The 19582-nt window shown below is 44.8% G+C and overlaps 1 protein-coding gene across 3 annotated transcripts in view; it reads right to left on the reverse strand.

Annotated features, from left to right (window-relative positions):
• Window positions 1-15702, reverse strand: part of Reck (reversion inducing cysteine rich protein with kazal motifs) — a 76150-nt gene extending 60448 nt beyond the window's left edge. For 2 of the 3 annotated variants that reach the window (XM_052716017.1, XM_052716016.1), the window contains exon 1: window positions 13223-13336. Coding sequence is in view for 1 of the 3 variants with exons in the window: in XM_052716015.1 (XP_052571975.1) it covers window positions 13223-13325 (103 nt within the window). In the remaining 2 variants the exon portion in view is untranslated. Of the gene's footprint in view, window positions 1-13222 lie in introns of all 3 variants that reach the window. The other variant, XM_052716015.1, reaches the window with a different exon arrangement.
• Between the last annotated feature and the right edge of the window lie 3880 nt (window positions 15703-19582).

Raw genomic sequence — 19582 nt, forward strand, 5'->3', positions numbered from 1 at the left:
GCTCAGTGGTTAAGAGTGATTGCTACTCTTCTAGAGGACAGGGGTTCAATTCTTAGCACTATATTAGGTGGCTCAAAACTACCTATAATTCTAACTCCAGGGATCCAGCACCCTCATCTAGCCTCTACAGGCACCTACAGAACCGTGGCATACACTCATAAAAAAATACAATAAGTCTTTTTTTTTTTTCAAGTGAGTTACTCTGGTGAGACAGGAGCTGGCTTCCCTCAGGCAGCAAAAACAGGGTTGAGGGTGGACCAAGAGCCAGTTGTACAGCACATGACCCCCTTCCCTGAGTAAGTAACTCTGGTTGGGTGTGGGACACCCTAATGGCACAGTCCCCATGTCCTCAAAAATGATCAATTCCAACAGAAAATACCTCAATCTCCACTCAGTCCCCACCATAGAATCCATGGAAGACCACTGGGCAGGGCAGCAAGCCAGCACTCTTCCGGCAGGGCCCTTCCCCCTCCCGGAAGAAGTTCTTTTTTATGGTTCTTTAATAGATCTGTTTGCTCCCATTAATCCTTGTCAGTGTTTCTAATTCTTGGGCACAAGACACCACACTCAAAAAGCACTGGCTCAGGGGACTTTGGTGACTGTCCAATGCCCTCAGTTTCCCAGTTAAGGTCACCATGAACCAAGAAAGGCTCCACTGTACTCAGAGGACCTGGAGTAAGGCTGGCCTATGTAGTGAGCAGTCTGGTTAGGGCCGTTCACTTTAGCCTGCAGGTCCGTGCAGACTCTGGGTGGTTATGGCACAACTGGACTGTAGCACACCCAACTGGAGGTCAAGCAGAACACAGTGAGATGAGGTGGTTGATGGGGGATGTGGGCTCAAGAGGGGGAACTGTGCTTAAAGACAGGGCCACAGTAGTAAACAAAGAGTTGTGTTCTTCAGCTTTAGGGAAATGCCAGTCCTGTGGCAGCGTAACTAGAGTTTTAGGGACAAAACACTCAGGTTCTAACACACCAATTAAAGAGAGGAGTAACAGTAAAAGCAGAGAGCTAATACATTCTTGAAAGAGAAACAAACAAAAGGGCCAATGACCCCAAGTCTGTCTTGAGGCGACTGACAGGAACTTTCATTTTAATCGGAGGAGGGCAAGAGGCTTCTAGAACTAGGCAGCCTGGTTAAGGTGTGGTCCGGCTGTCAGCTGTCTCGTTGTCTCTTCCCAAAGAGGATCAGAAGAACTTTCAGAGCTGTCACAAGCTCCAGAGGACCAATCTGGTTCCCACAGGGCCATTACTTCTGCTGCAGGGGGCAGAGGAAAAGTGCTCTGTCCTGAAAGGTTTGGCTGTTTCTACAGGTTTAGGACAATGGCTTATCCTGTGACTTCAGCCTTGAAGGGAGACAGGTACTCCTTGAGAGAGTAACATGCCTAGGGTACAACAGAAGGCTGAGCCAAAGGAGAGAGACAAAATGATGCAGGAGGTACCAGACGTGGTCTTGCTTTTAGGTCACCTGTGGGTCAGTGACCAGCTCAATGCCTGTCTTTTAGGAAAAGCAATTTCTAAGTGCCTGTTGTAGCAGGATGAAATCTAGCCAAGGAAAGGATTTAAAGACAGTGCTAAATGAAGAGGGAAGGGGACGGCATCTACCTTCTATGTGAAACACATGGGTATAATAGGATTAAGATGTGCTGTGTTGTGGGCCTGAGCTGAAATTGTCAAGGTTGGAACTGGCCCCTGTAAGAATCCAGAAAGGAGGCAAACGGAGACACGGTTTGTGTTTGTTTATTTGTTTGTTTTGGTTTTTGGTTTTCTGAGACAGGGCTTCTCTGTGTAACTCTGGTTGTCCTGGAACTAGCTCTATAGACCAGGCTGGCCTCAGACTCACAGAGATCCACCTGCTTCTGCCTCTTGAGTGCTGGGATTAAAGGTGTGCACCCACCATTGCCCAGTCTAACCGTAGACATGGGTTTTTAAATTGTGTTCACACAGGCAGCTGCTTCTTCTCCTCCTCTTCCTCCTCCTCCTCCTCCTCCTCCTCCTCCTTCTTCTTCGTTGTTGTTTTTTGAGACAGGGTTTCTCTGTGTAGCTTTGGAGCCTTTCCTGGAACTCACTCTGTAGACCAGGCTGGCCTTGAACTCACAGAGATCCACAATGCCTCTGCCTCCTGAGTGCTGCAATTAGGGATTAAAGGTGTGCACCACCACCGCCTGGCTCAGGCTTCTTTTTTAAACTCACATTTTAGACAACTACATCTGGTACAATGGCTTAAATATATGTAAACCTATATATGTGTGCACATATAGTAATATATACAACGTAATCTTCCATTCAAATAAAATCTACAATTCTTGTACATAAATGAGATAAAACTGGTTTTTAAATTGAAAATAGGACTAGTATTGGAGGAGAAAAGAATGAATAAACAGGACTGGAGAGATGGCTCAGAGGTTAAGAGTATAGACTGTTCTTTCAAAGGTCCTGAGTTCAATTCCCAGCAACCATATGTCAGATCACACCCATCTATAATGAGATCTGATGTCCTCTTCTGGCCTTCAGGCAAACATGCAGACAGAACATTGTATACATAATAAATAAATAAATCTTTTAAAAAAAAGAATGAATAAACAAGTGAATAAAAAAGGAAATCTTAGATCTCACTTAAAAGGCTGCTAAGCTCAGCACTGGAAACAGTCTCTGCACAAAGCAGTGGCAGGGCCTGTGGTGGTACTGGACAATCGGTCTTCATGAAAGCCTGCTGTGGGGCCAGCTTTCTCCTGGCGATTCTCTGTGAAAGCTGTGAGTCCTCAGTGTCTGACTTAGAGATTCTCAAGCACAGCCTGGTGTATGATGCAGCCCTGCAATCCCAGCCCTCGGGAGGCTGGCACAGAGGGGACAGAGGGAGTTAAGGCCAGCCTGGGTTACAGAGGGGGATTAAGGGGGGAAATGTCAATCTAAAATGGAAAGAAAAGTCTAAATACACACACACACACACACACACACACACACACACACACACACACACACCCCTCTATGTTTTAGAAGGAAAAAAGCGTCTTGATTACAAGGGTGAAGAGGGCCTTGTATTAATCAGTTTTCCTTTCTCAGCCCTCTAACTCCAGGAAAGGCCCAACATTCCTGAGATCCCCTCACAGCAAGTCGTCCCCCACAGCTCCAAAGGCTCTCTCTGCAGCCCCACTGGAAGGGGAAGGCCCTTGCCTGACCTAATGTGCTCTTCTGAAGTGCTATAGAAGCTGCCACTTCCTACTACCCTCTAACACAAAGGTCATCTGAGAGCAGAAAATCCAGCTGATTTTGAGCAAAGATAACTCAGGGTAACATATGGTCCCAATAAACACGGACTTAACGAAAAGAAAACAACCAGGCAGACAGGAGTCTGATTGGGGCTGAGGAATTTTTGAAAGAAAGTTCCTTGAAGCAAAGGCCTATTTAAAACAGCCATAAAATGTACTCTAATTAAAAGTGATAGCAACTGGAGGTTTTATTTAAAATAGAAATACAGAACATGCCCCCCCTCATTTTACATTTAATAGTGAAAGCCAAATTTATTGTGGAGTGACTTCCAAATGAGAAGCTTCCAGAAAGTAACTGCACCTTCAACTGACCCTTCTGCAATGCTGACTAACAGTTCACGTCAGTGACGGTGGACAGGTTGGAATATTGCAGGTCCAGAGTCTAACTATAATTTATCTTGGGCTATCTTTAGCCCCTAAACACCCTGTGACTTTTTGGAATTAACAAAATCCTAGTTTTCACCAACCAAGAGGCTAAGAACGTCATCTGAGGCCTCCAGAAGTTACTGCTTTGCTTCAACCCAACTGCTTAACGTTCCCGCCAATGTCTTTGCAAGGGCCTTGATTTATGACTTTCTTTGTTCTGCTACTATACAAACTTCACCAAATTGTTACAGCATTGGAACATGGAATTTGGGGTAACCTAACTCTATGTTCCTGGGCCATGGCCACTTATATGTGGCTTCAGAATAAACTATCACTTATCCTTTTTGAGGTGACAGTTGTGTTTCTGTGTTGGCACAAAGCTAAAATTTAAAAAAAAAATTATACACAAAAAGAAGCCACAAAATTTGGAAAATAAAGATGAAAAGAAAATGAGTTCTAATCCAACTGCCCCCCACAATCTCTGCTGACATTCTGGCATATTCCTTCTAGCTTTTCCAAAAGCTTTTTCTGGCACTTCAGACAAAAAGGATGAGAGGGCAGCCTGAGTCCTGCAGTAATAACCCTTCCCTCTCACCGAGCATTCCTCTCTAATGGTACACTTCCGCCCCGGGAAGGACGGCCACCTCCAACAGGCCTGGGAGCCTGGCCCATCACACTGCCCCCGCTGATTGTGAACAGGGCACTTACTGTATTAGAACACAGTTTTCTTCCTTTTGAACAAAAAACCTTATTCTAATCTTTAGCACTACATCCTTTTTAAGAAATAAATGTACACCCATACTCAGTTCATATACCTTCACTAAGAATATGAAAAACCCAAATGCAATTCAAGTAGTAATTACAGGTCTTTATCTTTTCTAGAATAACTAAAATGGATCAACTGGGTCACCACTCACTATAACTGGGGTGGTGGAGGAGTGGGGACAAAAATTCAGTGCTTACTGTTCTCCACAACCAAGTCCTTCCAGAAAGCGTCCGTTTTGTAACTGGACTCTAACCCGCCTGTTTGTTCGCCTAATGTGTTGTCGTTTAAAACTCTGCTCATTGTCATAAAGTGGAACTGGACAAGGAGAGAAACGTTCAAAACAAAACCTGACATGAGAGTAACAAGCATAGGTTTTATCCTCATTAAAGAGATACAGATGTCATCTTGCAGTTTTAGTCTCAGACTCTGATTATAAAATTAATGAAAACCAAAAGGGAACTGCTAAAGGCCATGCTTGCTGGTTTTAAGAAGGAATTGGTGTAGCCTGGGAATATTCGAGCAGAATGATCCAGTAATCTGAAACACCATGGCCTGGCTGCTGCTGGAAACCGCATGCAAACTTCAGAAGCAGGCGAGCACAGGCACATGCTCTAGCTACACTCGGAAAATGCAATTGCTCAGGCCAGCTAGCATTTAAGGAAGCAAATACACGCCGTAACCTAAAAATAAAGACCCCTAGAATTACAGGCTTTTGGAAGTTAAAAGGGATTTTTCCACAGCAGCCTCCCAAAAGCTATAATTCAATTTTGTCATTGCAAAGCCATTCCTGTGTTCTGTGCTGAAGAAAATAGGTCCTCTGGGCTGGAGAGATGGCTCAGTGGTTAAGAGCATTGGCTGCTCTTCTAGAGGACCCGAGTTCAATTCCCAGCACCCATACGGCAGCTCACAACTGTCTGTAACTCCAGTTCCAGGGGACTGAAGCCCTTATACAGACATACATATAGGCAAAACACCAATGCACATAAAATAAAAAAAAATCATTAAAAATAAAAAAATAGGTCCTCTAATAAGTACATGCTAAAAAACTATTAAAACAGAACATATATATTCATATCTATCCTACACTACTGACAGGAAAAAAAATTGGGCTAATACTGAAATTATAAATAAAAAGATAAATTCTAAAAAATAGAATCTTATTTTTAGTATATGAAATCTTTTAAATAAAGTTTGACTTTTAAGACAACTTAGAAGCCGGGCAGTGGTGGCACACGCCTTTAATCCCAGCATTCGGGAGGCAGAGGTAGGTGGATCTATGTGAGTTCGAGGCCAGCCTGGGCTACAGAGTGAGTTCCGGGAAAGGTGCAAAGCTACACAGAGAAACCCTGTCTCGAAAAAAAAAAGACAACTTAAAAAGTGATGACCACTAAAAATATGTAAATGACAACTATAACTTTAACTTATAAATACAGTCATGCAAACTGTCACACTTACTTGACAACATAAACTGGGCACTGTGCTGCAGGTCTTTTATGTTCACATCTAGGAGGCTCAGGCAGGAGGCTCACTATGAGATGGAGACAAGCCTGGGCTACAGAGGAAGACTGTCTAAAAAGACCATTTAAAAGCCCCTTTAGTCTCCCCAAAACAAAGACATAAAGATATGCATGCATATGCATTTATTTATATATTTTATCAGCCAAGGAAGAGCCAAAAGTAAAGGCTTACTCATACACCCAGCACACACTCAGTACTGCTAACATCTTGTCACACTGCTCCTCTCTACCCATACATATAACCAGACACAGTTGGTTTCTTTCTGAATTACAGATTACCCCACCACTGTCAAGACTGCAATGTCCTCAGTTGGTTCGACCATCAATACGACACCCACATTAATTTTTCCCTGTTTTTAGAGACATGGTGATGTCACTCTTAATCAGCCGCCTATCTTCTGCTGGTTGGACTCTAAAATTTCCAGATCTTTTTCTAGTTTTCCCTTCCTTAAACCTTAATCATTTTAGTGAGGAAAATGTACATTTACCAGATCCCACACACTAAGCCTTTCTTGTCTAATGTGGCTGTTGACTTTCGGGTTAATCAAAGTGGCAGGAGTGGAACCTTCAGCCCTGGGCTCTTCTTCTCCAGTCCGTTCACAGGGCTTCTTTTGGTATCAGAGACTGACTGTAAGCCTCTGGTATACTGCTCAGTTAAAAGCTAACACAGCTCTGTTGCATTATGCCCTTACACTTGATTTATTTAATGTGGATGGGTGTTTTGTCAGCATGTCTGTCTGTGTACCTTGCTTGTGCAGTGACCATGGAGCTCAGAAGAAGGCGTCAGATCCCCTGGGACTGGAGTTAAGATGGTTGTGAGCAGCTACATGGGAATTAGGAATGGAAGAGCAGCCAGTACCCTTAACTGCTGAACCATCTCTCCAGCCTTTTTGTTAACCATGCCCCCGCAAAGGTTTATTTTTATTTCTCATTTATGTGTGTACATGTCTTTGTGTGTATGTTATATGTAGGTGGGTGCTTATAGAGGCAAGAAGTGGGTGTCGGATCTCCTGGAGCTGGAGTTACAGGAGGTTTTGAGCTACCTGATGTGGGTACTGAGAATAGAATTCAGGCCCTCTGCAAGAGCTGTAAATGCCCTTAACCACTGAGCCACTCCTCCAGGCCCATAGAATCCCCCCTGCCTTTTTTAAGAATCTTTTTTTTCTCAAAGATTTATTTTATGTATATGAGTGCTCTGTTGATTTTATGCCAGAAGAGGGCATCAGATCCCACTATAGATGATTGTGAGCCACCATGTGGGTGCTGGGAATTGAACTCAGGACCTCTGGAAGAGCAGCCAGTGTTCTGGACCTCTGAGCCATCTCTCAGCCCCAGAATTTCCTTTTAACAATAAAAGAAGTACAGGACATTTTCTCCCACTTCATCATCTCAGTACCACATTACGGTGATGCACTCACAATTCAGTAAACAGCTTGATACTAGTTTTCAGTAGTCTTGGGTAATTCCCTTCCTCATTCTCCAGGGCTCCCGACATAAACAAGGATCTAATGGTATGAAATTTAGTTCCCAATGACATATTTCTTGGTTAGAATGTCTCTCTCAATATTATATATACATATATATATTTAAAATTTTGTTGACACAGGGTCACATATAGCCCATGCTAACCTCCAACTCATATAGAAAAGAATGACTTTTAGACTCCTGGTCTTCCTGCCTTCATCTTCCAAGTGCTAGTATTCAAGTGTGTGCTATCACATATGGCTTTAAAAAGAAAATCATTTATATGTGTGTGCACACATGTGGGTGCACATGTTGGTAGAGGTCAGAGACTGATGTCTGAGGGCCTTCTCAGTCACTCTCCTTTTCTTTGAGACAGAGTCTTTCACTGAGCCTGGACCTTACCAGTGAGTTCCAGGGATCCACTTCCTCTACCCACACCCAAGACCCAGTGCTGGGATTATAGACGTATGCTGGTGCACGACTTTTTATGTGAGTGCTAGGGAGCTGAACTCAGGTGCTTATGCGTACATGACAGACACTTCACTGACTGAGCTACCTACCTCTAGTTGTCTGTTGTGTGCCACTCCCACCCATTTGCTTTGAAGACATGTTCCTCCCACAAAGAACTAGGATGGCCTGGATGCTCAGGTGGGTTTTAAACCTGCAATTCTCCCACCCTGCCCACTGAGTATTGGAATTACAAGCATATACTACAATGCCTGAATCTTGGCAATGTTGGTGTTATCTCCAAGCTTTGCAGCATTTACCATCTCATGTGCTACATGCTTGGTGAAATCAGTTTTTCTTTATATATATATATATATATATATATATTCTTTAGACTTGAAATTTAAACCGATAAGTGCTAATTAAATCATGTGTTAGCAATGTAGACATCCTGCAATTCTTGGGGATTTATGTGTTTCATTTTAAGACAGGGCCTCATTAGGTGGCCCAGACTGGTCTCAAAATTGAAACCCCCCTGCCCCTCTACCTCCTTAGTTCTGGTATTACCAGTATGTGCCACTATGCTTAGATTTCTGGTGATGTTAAAAGTATGAATTTCCCGCTAAACTGTAAGCCACACAAGAGTAGAGAACACTTCTATTTTTCCAAACCACTTTGTAACTTGGGCTATGGTTTCCAGCACTATTAGCAGCTTAACAAATACTTGGGCCAGTCAATTACTCCTAATATGTCTTAAACATACACAAAGACGGAACTTTTCTCTTTTCCCTGCTCTGGCCCCCAACCCTCTCCAGTGCTGGGGACTGAACTCAGGCTTTGTCCATTCTCGATGCTCTACCACTGAGCTACATCCTTAGCCCCCTAAGTGAATCTTTTGACTCTGTTTCTGCCTCACCTGCCAATTTTCCTCAATACTGCTTTCTCCCATCTTTCCTACCTTAGAAAGGGGCATCACTTTTACCAAGTCATTTAAGATAAAAACAAGCAACAGCAAACCAAACCAATGAGGACCCATAATTCTTCCTTCCATCATTCCCACATCAATCCATCAACAATATATCTTGACTTCCTTCTACTTCCACAAACACTTACAAATCACCAGCATCTTGTTTGAAATAGCGGGGTTCTATTGGTCTGGTTGTGTTGTGTTTGTTTTTGAGAAAGGGTCTCCTTATGTAGCCCTGACTGTCCTGGAACTCACTGTGTAGACCAGGCTGGCTTCGAACTCAAAGAGCTTCACCTGCCTCTGCCTCCCTAGAGCTGGGATTAAAAGTGTGGGCCACCCATATCTGGTGTCTGTTTGAAACACTGTAGCGGATTTCTAGTTACCCTTTTACTCTTTTGTATATAATGACTGCTTTATTTTATTTTACTTCAGGTTTCAGCAAGAGTGATCTGAAATATAAATCAGTGGGGCTGGAGAGATGGCTCAGTGGATAAAATATAAATCAAGCCATATCTCCCTTATGGAAAATTCTTGATTTCTATTCGCACACAGAATAAAATCAGATGGTTCCAGCAAAGCTAGGCACCATCTAGCCCTAGCCTCCACTCTGGCTCACTATGTTTCAACTACAGAGGCTTTCTGGTCTGTCTGTCTTACGGTTCTGTTCTTCTTGAACCCCAGCCCCCCTTTCACACGGACAGCACCTGCACGGCCTTCCATCTTCTCTCTCAACTTCACCTTCTCCAAGAGGCTGTTCTTGTCAACTCTACAGAAAGAAACACTCTCCCTTACAGTTCTGTTACCATGAGATCTAGTGTCTTCAGACCAGACTTATGCCCAGAAATCAGTTTATCCATATATTACCGAGTTCTCCTCCCACAGAACGTAAGTTGAAGGCATCAGCTCTGTGCCTAACACAGGGCCTGACATCCAGTAACCACCCAGCATTTCCTGAATAAACAGTCCTCAGTTCAATCCATCATGCCCTTTTAAACAGTCACATTTATAATAAATAAATCCGTCTCCTTGACCTCTTCTCACTTTCTTCTACGACGGTGACAAGTGGGAATGATGAAAGACTGCTTAAGTCCATGGATTCAAGAGAGTGGCGCCAATGGTATACCAGGAGAGACTGTAGGATCTGTCTGTCACTAGATGAACTCCAACAGTATACCAGGAGAGACTGTAGGATCTGTCTGTCACTAGACGAACTCCAAGAGTACACCAGGGTGAATTGTCACATCTGGTCTGTCACTAGACGAACTCCAACAGTACACCAGGGTGAATTGTCACATCTGGTCTGTCACTAGCCCTGACTCTTTCTACATTATGGGCCAAGAGAGTCAGTGGGAAGAAAATCTGCTTTTTATTACTTCCTCCAGATGGGCGTTTCCTTTTCCTAACTTAAAATTCATGACATTCTTTTTCTGGATTCTAGGCTATTACATAATCCCTCAAATGTCAACTCCTTGAAACTTGGCCCTTAATGTTACCCATCTCTCTCTCTTTTGTATTCTTACAAAACGTCTTAAATAGAAACAGAGCCACTAAGGTGCCATAAGACACAGTCCCCAAGCCTGCAGCACGGGCTCTTATCCCATCCTCCAATGAGATAATCATTGAGCAAGCTGCAGCACTCGGCTACCTTCACCCCCAAGAATAGAACAGTCAGGGCAGATACTGCAGAAGGGGTCAGTGACCTGGAAAGCTTTGTACCAGAGGAGACAATCTTGGATAATGAGAGGGGAAATGAGACCGTATGAACAGGACTACAAACCAGGCCTTCACTGAAACACAATTTAATAATTGTGTTCTCAATTTCTGCTTCAGACCTCTACAAATCCACAGTGGAAGCTTTTGTCCATTATATTATCCAATGCCCTTCAGATAAGAAACCCACACTATATGCTTCCCAGAATTTAGTGCGAGGAACGAGTCTCAATTTACCATCAAACTTGGGATTACTCTTTTTATCGAACAATGCAAACTATATGAAGTCACACACGTCTTGATGGGAGGGCTACTGGCAATAACTAGCCCAGTGTGTCCCGAAGTGGTATAAAGTTAAATAGCACGCATTTTTTCTTTCCACAGCGGTTTGAGATATAAATCACATCTTGTGAAGTTCACCCTTTTAAAGTGTATTAATTCAGTTATTTTCAGCATATTCAGTTATATAATTTCTATCACCCCAAAGAAACTCACATCCAGCTGCTGTTCTCTAACTCCTCAGCAAATACATGTCTTTGTCAAAGGACCCCTTGAACCTTTGGGGTTTTTTTTTTTCTTTTTTTTTTTGTGTGTGTATGTGTGTGTGTGTATGTATGTGTGTGTATGTGTGTGTGTGTGTACATGCCACATTTGTGCAGGTGCCTCTGGAGGCCAGAGGAGGATATCAGATCCCCTAGAACTAGAGTTTCAGGTGCGGCACCTAATGTGGGTGCTGGGAACCGAACCCAGGTCTTCTGCAAGAGCAGCCAGTGCTCCTAACCACTGAGCCATCTTCCCAGCCTCCTTTTTTTGGTTTTTCAAGACAGTTTCTCTGTGTAGTTTTGGTATGTCTGTCCTGGATCTCGCTTTGTAGACCAGGCTGGCCAGGAACTCACAGAGACCCCCCTGGCTCTGCCTCTCGGATTAAAGGCTTGCGCCACCAGGGCCCAGCTCCTCGGACCTTTCATTGTGAACTTTTAAGATGGGCTACAATGTAGTGTGTTTCATTCACATTCACACATTGTTTCTTCCTTCCTTCCTTCCTTCCTTCCTTCCTTCCTTCCTTCCTTCCTTCCTTTCTTCTTTCTTTCTTTTTTTTTCTCTCCAGTTCGGCTTTTCATTTTTTGTTTATTTTTTATTATTTGAGGCTGGCCTGGGTCTTGTGGCAATTGTAAAGCACTACACCTGGCTTGTCCAAATATAGTTAAGAGCTAACACTTTGGTGTCTGCTATGCTAAACCTCAGTTAATCCTCACAGTAAAAATCTAGAAGAGAGGTTCTCAACCTTCCTAATGTTGCAACAGTTCCTTATGTTGTAGTAACACTCAACCATAAAATTATTTCATTGCTACTTCATAACTGTAAATGTGCTACCGTTATGAATCGTAATGTAAATATCTGTGTTTTCCCATGGACTTCGTCGACCCCTGTTAAAGGGTTGTCGTGTCCCACAGGTTTGAGAATCGCCAATCTAGAAGGCACCATATATAAGGATGTGAATATTAAAATTAAAAAAAAGATTAAGGCAAAGTAACTTGCTTAAGTTTTCCTGAAGGCCCTACTCTACAATAGTGGGAGATAAGAAAGGTTAACCAGTATTCTACAGATCGTATCTTTGGGCTAACTAGAATACAGACAGGTAAGGTGAATTAGTCAGGAATTCATATTATTCTTTCTTTCCTTTTCTATTAGTTTCCTTATTAGTGTATAGCTAAATATAAACTAGAACTCAACTAACTAACTAATCCTGACAAAATCCCTCCCTTCTTCAAATGCCTGCCTTAAAAAAAAACCCTTAATTTTAATATTACAGATTTTCTTAAAAACCTTGTTGAGACTGAGTCTGTTTTTCCCTAGGTGCCTCATCCTGTAGGCAACACACTCCTCCATTACCTCCGTCATACAAACCCCAATCATCTTCTGATGGCTAGTATAGGTAGACACTTGGTCTTTCTCATCTCCTAGGTGAATGTCACCCCTCCTGCACCTCTCCTCCGAATATGTTGGCCTGAACTGGAACTACTTGGAACTCCCGTCTTATGCCACCTCTCAGCCTGAGGTCTCCCGGGAAGCACAAGTTAGCGTCAAGTCCAAAAGCCGAGCAAGTGCGGGACAATCCTAAGCGGTCAAGCTTCCTCTCCATCTCGGAGGTAACTGATCTATGAAAGTCCAAGAACACCTCTCTCCTCCAGCTGGCCGGGCGGCCCCGGGGTGATTTAGCGGTTTGTAGTCACCCCCGTGCCACCAGCCCGGGATCAGACGGACAGTGCACCCACACTTGTAAACTTACCGCCGCTCAGGCCGAGTCAGTCAAATCAAGTGACAACAACTGGCTGGGCAGCGGGAAGAGGGCTGCACCGACGAATCCCGTCCGCCCGGCGGGACTATCCGGAGGCCAGGCGCCTCCCGGCTTTCTGACAGGGACCCCCGCCAGGCACCAGGGTCGGGCAGGGCAGGGGGTCCCTGTCTGGGAGGTGTCAGAGCAAGGCCTCGAACCCAAGTCACCACCCCTCGGGCTCGGAAGATCTTCAGCGTGGAGAAGGCGAGCGAGGGGAGCGGGGTCCGGGTTCCGCCCCCCGCACGGCGCTCCAGACCCGCGAGGGTCCACCCGGCCCGCGGGTCTGGGGGCGCTCGCACCCCGCCCCCGGCCCCGCGCCATCTTGGAGCGCTGAGGCGCTGGCTCGGGACCGCCCCGACCGTGGCTCCCGGGGCTACTCACCCGCGCTGCCCGGGGCCAGGCCCCCCGTCACCTCCGCGACCCCCGCCGCGGCCAGAAGCAGCAGCAGCAGCGCGCTTCGCGGGGAGGCCCGGACGCTCGCCATGTCCGGGCCGGGCGGGTCCGAAGCCGCGGGATGCTCGGACCCAGCCTGGCCGCCGCAGCCGCTGGCACCAGACCCCGCCCCCAGCCCCTTGGACCTCTGGTGATTGGCTGCGGCGCCCCGAAGCCCCGCCCTGGCCGCTCAGAGTTTCCAAAACCTCCCGGGGGGCGGCAGCGCGCCCTGGACCCTGGCTCTTTGTTATGGGCCAGCTGTGTGTCGCCTTCGGCCTCGGGCTCCCGGGCAGCATTCTCCAAACGGGAAGTCAGAGGCTGGAGACCCCTTTGGAGCGCCTCTGCCGTATGCCGGGGTAATAGGGGGCCCCCGCGGCTGAGAGGCGACTGCTCTACCAAGTCCGTCTGAAATCCAAAGGCTAAGTCAAACCTGAACCGCAGCGGGGGAACCGGCTACCTGCGTCCTCCTGAATACTCAAGATCCTGTCCAAGTGCTGCTTCCACCTAAAGAAGGCGTGTCGTCTGGCCTCCCCTCAAGGTCAAAGGGCTCTGCTGAAAGGCTACGAGCTCACAGGGTGGCCTCGCTGTGCCATTCACGCACTGTTAATACCTATACTTAATACCTAATACCAGAGAAAAGGGCAGGGCAACTTGTATGACTAGACTTGGAGAGCCTTGAAATTCATAGTTTGTTGGAGAGGGTCTTCCCATGCCACTCTAGCATCTACGGTGGAGAATGCTCCAGAGGGTCTACTAATCAAAGCTAATAATTCACTGTGTAGGAGAGCTTCCCCTCTTCCGGACTGTCCAGCCCTTGAACAGACAGCGAATCCATTTCAGAGTTACCTTGCTGTTCAGAAGTGAAGTCAATTGCTTATTTCCAGTTTCCTCTGTTCAGGTCACTAAATGCAGTTAGCTTTCCTCGGAGTCAGATGGTAGCAATGACTAGTGCAAAGAGCAAGGTCTTGATGCACTCCTGAGTCCAGACTGTACACTACTCACAACTAGCCCTGTGTCTATGGGTGAGGACATTTTACTTCTGAGGCTCCCCCTCCAAACCCCCGGTCTTCTTGATAAGATTAACGAATATATATTGTGTTTATTTATTTATTTATATTTGTATTTTGGAGACAGGGAGGATCTCATATAGCTCAGGATGACCTTGAACTTACTATGAAGACAAAGCTGGCCTTGATTTCCTGATCAAGTGCTGAAATTATATGCACCCAGCTTCATACTGTATTTAGAATGTCTTGACAGTTGGATATTGTGAACATTCTGAAACTGGGATCTTAATTTGGGCCATGGGACTCAATGGCTGAACTTATTTCCCAACCTGCCCTGACCGCTTTGTACTTCTTTAAAACAATAGACTTTCCTTTCTTTAAACATTTTTTGAGGCTTTTATACATGTGCACTGTATTACGTTATTGCTACCCCACCCTCTTCCCCTTTCAACTAAGGCTTTACGTTTTAGGACAGTTTTAGGCTCACAGCAAAGTTGAACGGAAGGTACAGAAAGTACATGGCTCCTGACCTTCCTGCGCACAACTTCATCTATAACCACTGTCCCCCACCAGTGGTACGTCCGTGACAATGAGCACGCCTGTGCTGACACACCAATAGGATTCACTATGGGGACTGCACAGTCTGTGTGCTTTGACAACTGTATAATGTTTATCTACCACTGTTCCTTTTAACTTTTAAAACTGTAGCTGCTAGAAAAATTGAGGTTCACTGTGGAGGCTCACACTATATTTCTGTTCTACAATGCTGGTGTAATGTTTCACTTAAAAATGATTAATGATTGGAGATCAATATGGTACTTGAAAAAGATTTAATCACCAGTAACTGATTGTTCTGAGGCAAAGAGCCATCTCTCTGTATTTTAGTTGAAGAAAACTCATTAAGTCTCCTGCCGCACTGTCTTTAAGATTGAACCCGGGGCCTCACACATGGTAAGCAGGTGCTGTACCACTGACCTATGTCCCCAGCCCCCTCCCACAAGTCTTTTGGTTAATGGTTTTGTGGTGTGTTTTCCTTGTGATTCTATCCCTCCTTTTTATTCCTTTTGAGACAGGAAGACTGGCATCAAACTTGAAATCCTCCTGTCTTAGCTTCCAGAGTGTCCCAATCCCTTTATTTTTCAAGTATAGAAGTTTCCTTTGTGCCTTTCTTTGTCTCTATTCCCCTCTTCATAATATTCATGCCTCTCCCTTTATATTCTTCATAACATTTATTATTTTATAATGGCTATTTAATGTCCTTGCTTGATAATTCTATCATCTATGTATATATTTATATTGATTTTTCCAATTACGAGTAATATTTTCCTTTTTCTTCACATGCTGGATAGATTTTGATTGTATGGCACACGCACACATGTCTGGAGTGCTAAATTGTATGTGTGTGTGTGTGTGTGTGTGTGTGTGTGTGTGTGTGTGTGTGTGTTGTAAGGAATGTTACTGGTTTTTTTTTTTTTCTGGCATGAAGTTAAGTTACTTGAAGATCTACTGAGACCACACATCTGTTGCATTGATGTCACCACACTTTCCTTTCATGTGATTAAATGTGTGTATGACAAGTGCTTTAAAGCCCTAGTCCACTCATTCCCACATCTGGGTAACCCTGGTGAGGATTTCTAGTGACTGCTTTCAATCTTGATAACTGATTGCATTTTCTAATCTCTTCGTGACTAATACATTTTTACTCTACAATAGACCTAGGACATAAAAGCCCGGTGGACCCCTAGGACATAGCTTGTCACTGCAGCAGGAAAACTGGAAACTGTAGAAATAGAACCAAATGGGCAGCCTAAACCTGTAAATAAAGTACAGTCCATGAATTAACATTCTACACATTGGAAATGATAAAATAACTTGAAGCCAAATCAATGAAAAATTATTCAGTCCCAAGAACAGGAGGTGGAGGAAAATGAGAAGAGAGTAAACGGGTCGTTCCGTGTCTGATGTATGCAGAGCTGGATTCCTAGAGGGAGAAGAGATTAGAGAGCAGAAAATGATCGAGAGACTGGTACCTGAAAACCTCCCAAATGCAGTGGGAAGCGCACAGAAGCCTGAGTGCACCCTAAGAAGAACAAATTCAAAGAAATTTCACCCTAGACATCGTAATCAAACTGATGGATAAGTATAAGATGACTGACTACTAATAGGGAGATAATAATCACACAGAAGGTGGCTGACATTTCTCCAGAAGCAATGGAGGCCACTCAACCACTGCCGTCACCCTAGTCCACCATTCTGCCTGGCCTGGCCTGTCGAAGTAGCTTTAATTGACCTTGATTTTGTCCATTAACCTCTAGAGTCTCTTTTCAATAAAGCAATTAGAGTGACCCTTGAAAACAGCCTGGTTTGGTATTCTGCAGAACTTTCTCAAGTCTTCCCATCCCACGCAGAAAACAAGGATCAGATGTGGCACAGCATCTCTCCAAGTCTTGCCTCCTTACCTCTCTGACCTCATTTCTCACTGTCCCTGGGGCTCACCACACTCTCCAGCCACGTCTTGCTCTGTGCCTTTGCTTAATTTCTCCACATGACTCTGGCTTGGGTTCTTTGCACAGTCCTTCCTCTTCTTGGTGAAAGAAACTTGAGTACAGTTTTGGCCAGAACTAGAGAGAGAAAGGTCTTCGCTCTCTACCGTTTGCAGAACATCCGATGCCCTCTTCTGGCCTTTGTTTGTATAGAAGACTCACATACATGGGGAGACTCACATACATGGGCGCGCGCGCACACACACACACACACACACACACACACACACACACACACACACACACACACATTTATTTAAAAAAGAGGATGGAACAAAAGCCAGAGGATGTGCATATATAGATTTAGCTGTGAGGCACTTACAGGAACTGTGAGAAATCTTCCCTGGGAGTTGCTGTTCCTCTGGCTTTCTTCACTTCTAATTTAGGATTTCTTAGATCAGTTCTAATTGTTCAGGGTTCATGCTATACACATTGGTCAGGGCATGACGTACGTGTATAACAAAAGACATGGCATGGAAGAATGCTTCGATCAGTCAGACACAGCCCTTTACGTCCTTATCAGTCTCCAATGATATGATTCCTCTAGTGTGGGAAGAGAAGTCCAGAGGAGAATAAGGGGTTTGCTTGTGAGGGATGCACCAGGTGGGTCACAGAAACCCTAAGAAGGAGATCTGGGCCTCATTTGCTATGTGGAACTCAAGGAAGTGGCAGTTCTTAGGACATTTCTCTGCACACAGCACCTGAGGGCAGCTTCCAGGGTGTGTTTTTCCTTGCTCCCCACAGAAGAGCAGGTGGGCGTTTTCTATGCCCCTCACAAAAGGCAATGTAAAAGTTTAGCAAGCCAAGATCCCGAAGAGCCCTCAAGTTCAGAAGGCGGGAAGCCCAGAGCTGTTGTGTTCGTGGCCTGCACAACTGGCAGCCAGATGAGAGCACAGGTGTCAACAGCCGCTGACAATGGCAGCTGAGGACCAGATGTCCTGCCTTCTCCCAGGCCCAACTGCTGGCATTGGCCCTGTAAATTTCTTTCAAAACTGGGGAAGATGTTTGAGAGTAGTCTTGGCTAAATTAGGATTTCCCTGAACTGAGGTTAAGTTTTAATCAGTCACTGGGAACGGGATGTGCAGAGGCAATTGTTTATCCATTAAAGATCAGAGCATACCGTCTAAAACTTGTTGCTAGGAAGCAGCTTCCTAGCCAGGCACAATATTTTCCAGTTGTGCATCATGCTTACTATTAGTTTAATAACTGGGAATGTGGCCTTGGAGAACAAAGTCTGCCTGTTGCCTTGGAGCAGAACCAGCATAACTGAGGCCTGTTAACTCTTCTAGTGAGCTCTCAAGACAGGAAAAGTCTTTCCCCACAGCATCCAACGCTAACGTATTATAAAATTCACTCTCCGACCTGAGATGCCTGGACACTATTCTGCCAGCCTCCAAACAGCTCTCCAAAGACGTGAGCACGTATACCTGGACTTCTTCCTGTCTTCCACTCCCTTTGCCTATTCATTTCTACGACATTCAGACTTAAGCTACTTCAGGGGCTGGGGAAAGGACGCAGTGGTTAAGAGCATACGCTGCTCTTGGAGAGGACCCAAGTTTGGACCTGGCACTCATGTCTCACAACTGCTTCTAACTCCAGCTTCAGGGGATCTGGTGCCCTCTTCTGGCATCTCTAGACATCTGCACTCACTGCACACATCTCCACCCCACCCCCCACACACATACACATAGTTACAAACATTTTTTGTTGTTGTTTTTGGGGTTTGCTTTTTGTTTTTGTGTTTGAGACAGGGTCTCACTATTCTGTCATGGCTGTCCTGAACTCATTATGTAGACCAGGCTGGTTTCAAACTCACAGAGATCAGCCTGCCTCTGCCTCTGGAGTGCTGGGATTAAAGGTGTGCACCACCACACCTGACCTTTAAAAACATTTTAAGACAACTTTTATTTTAGGGCTGAGGTGTGAGTATTAGAGAATTTGCCTAGCATGCAACTCTGGGTTCCATCTCCAGTACTGAAAAAAAAAAGGTATTTTATTTATTAGCAATAGAATCCACATACAGATGAGAGTCTGAGACAGGATCTGACTGTGAAGCAGAGGCTGGCCTAGAACTTGATCCTTCAGCTTCCTGTGTACTGAGAGTCTAGGCATGTGCCATCATGCCAGGCTGGATTTATGTTATGATTTCAAACTTGGGGGTGGAGAGATGACTCAGAGGTTAAGAGCACTGGTTGCTCTTCCAGAGGACCAGAGTTCAATCCCAAGCATCTACATGGTGGTTCTCAACCACCTGTAATTCCAGTTCCAGGGGATCTAATGTCCTTTTCTGGCCTCCTCCGGCACTGAACACACATGGGGAGCACAGATATATGTGCAGGCAAAACATTCATACATGTAAAATAAAATAAAAACAAAATTTAGAAGTTCAAACAGTTCGAAGACAAAAAAGGAGAATTCCAAGGCAATAAGTAAGGTTTGGATGAATGGGAAAACTTGACATTTGGAATTACAAATGACTAAAGCAGCCACGCAGGTTGAACTTTCAGCATGTTCCCGTATTTTGGTTTTGTTTTGGTTGATCCACACACAGGAATAGTTTGCAAAGGGTCATGCTTTATTTTCAATAGCTCATTTTGCAACCTCAACAACTTAATTAAGACAGCATGGGGTAAAAAAAAAAAAAAAAAGCACTGTGAAAATTTTGACCCAAGATTGATTCATGCCCATATTGCCAGAATTTGGGAAGTTGAAGCAGGAGGAGTACCATGAGTTTGAGGACACCCTGGGCTACAAATTAA

Source organism: Peromyscus californicus, unplaced genomic scaffold (assembly GCF_007827085.1).
Source record: "Peromyscus californicus insignis strain IS unplaced genomic scaffold, ASM782708v3 Scaffold_5__1_contigs__length_169319896, whole genome shotgun sequence".
NCBI lineage: Eukaryota > Metazoa > Chordata > Mammalia > Rodentia > Cricetidae > Peromyscus > Peromyscus californicus.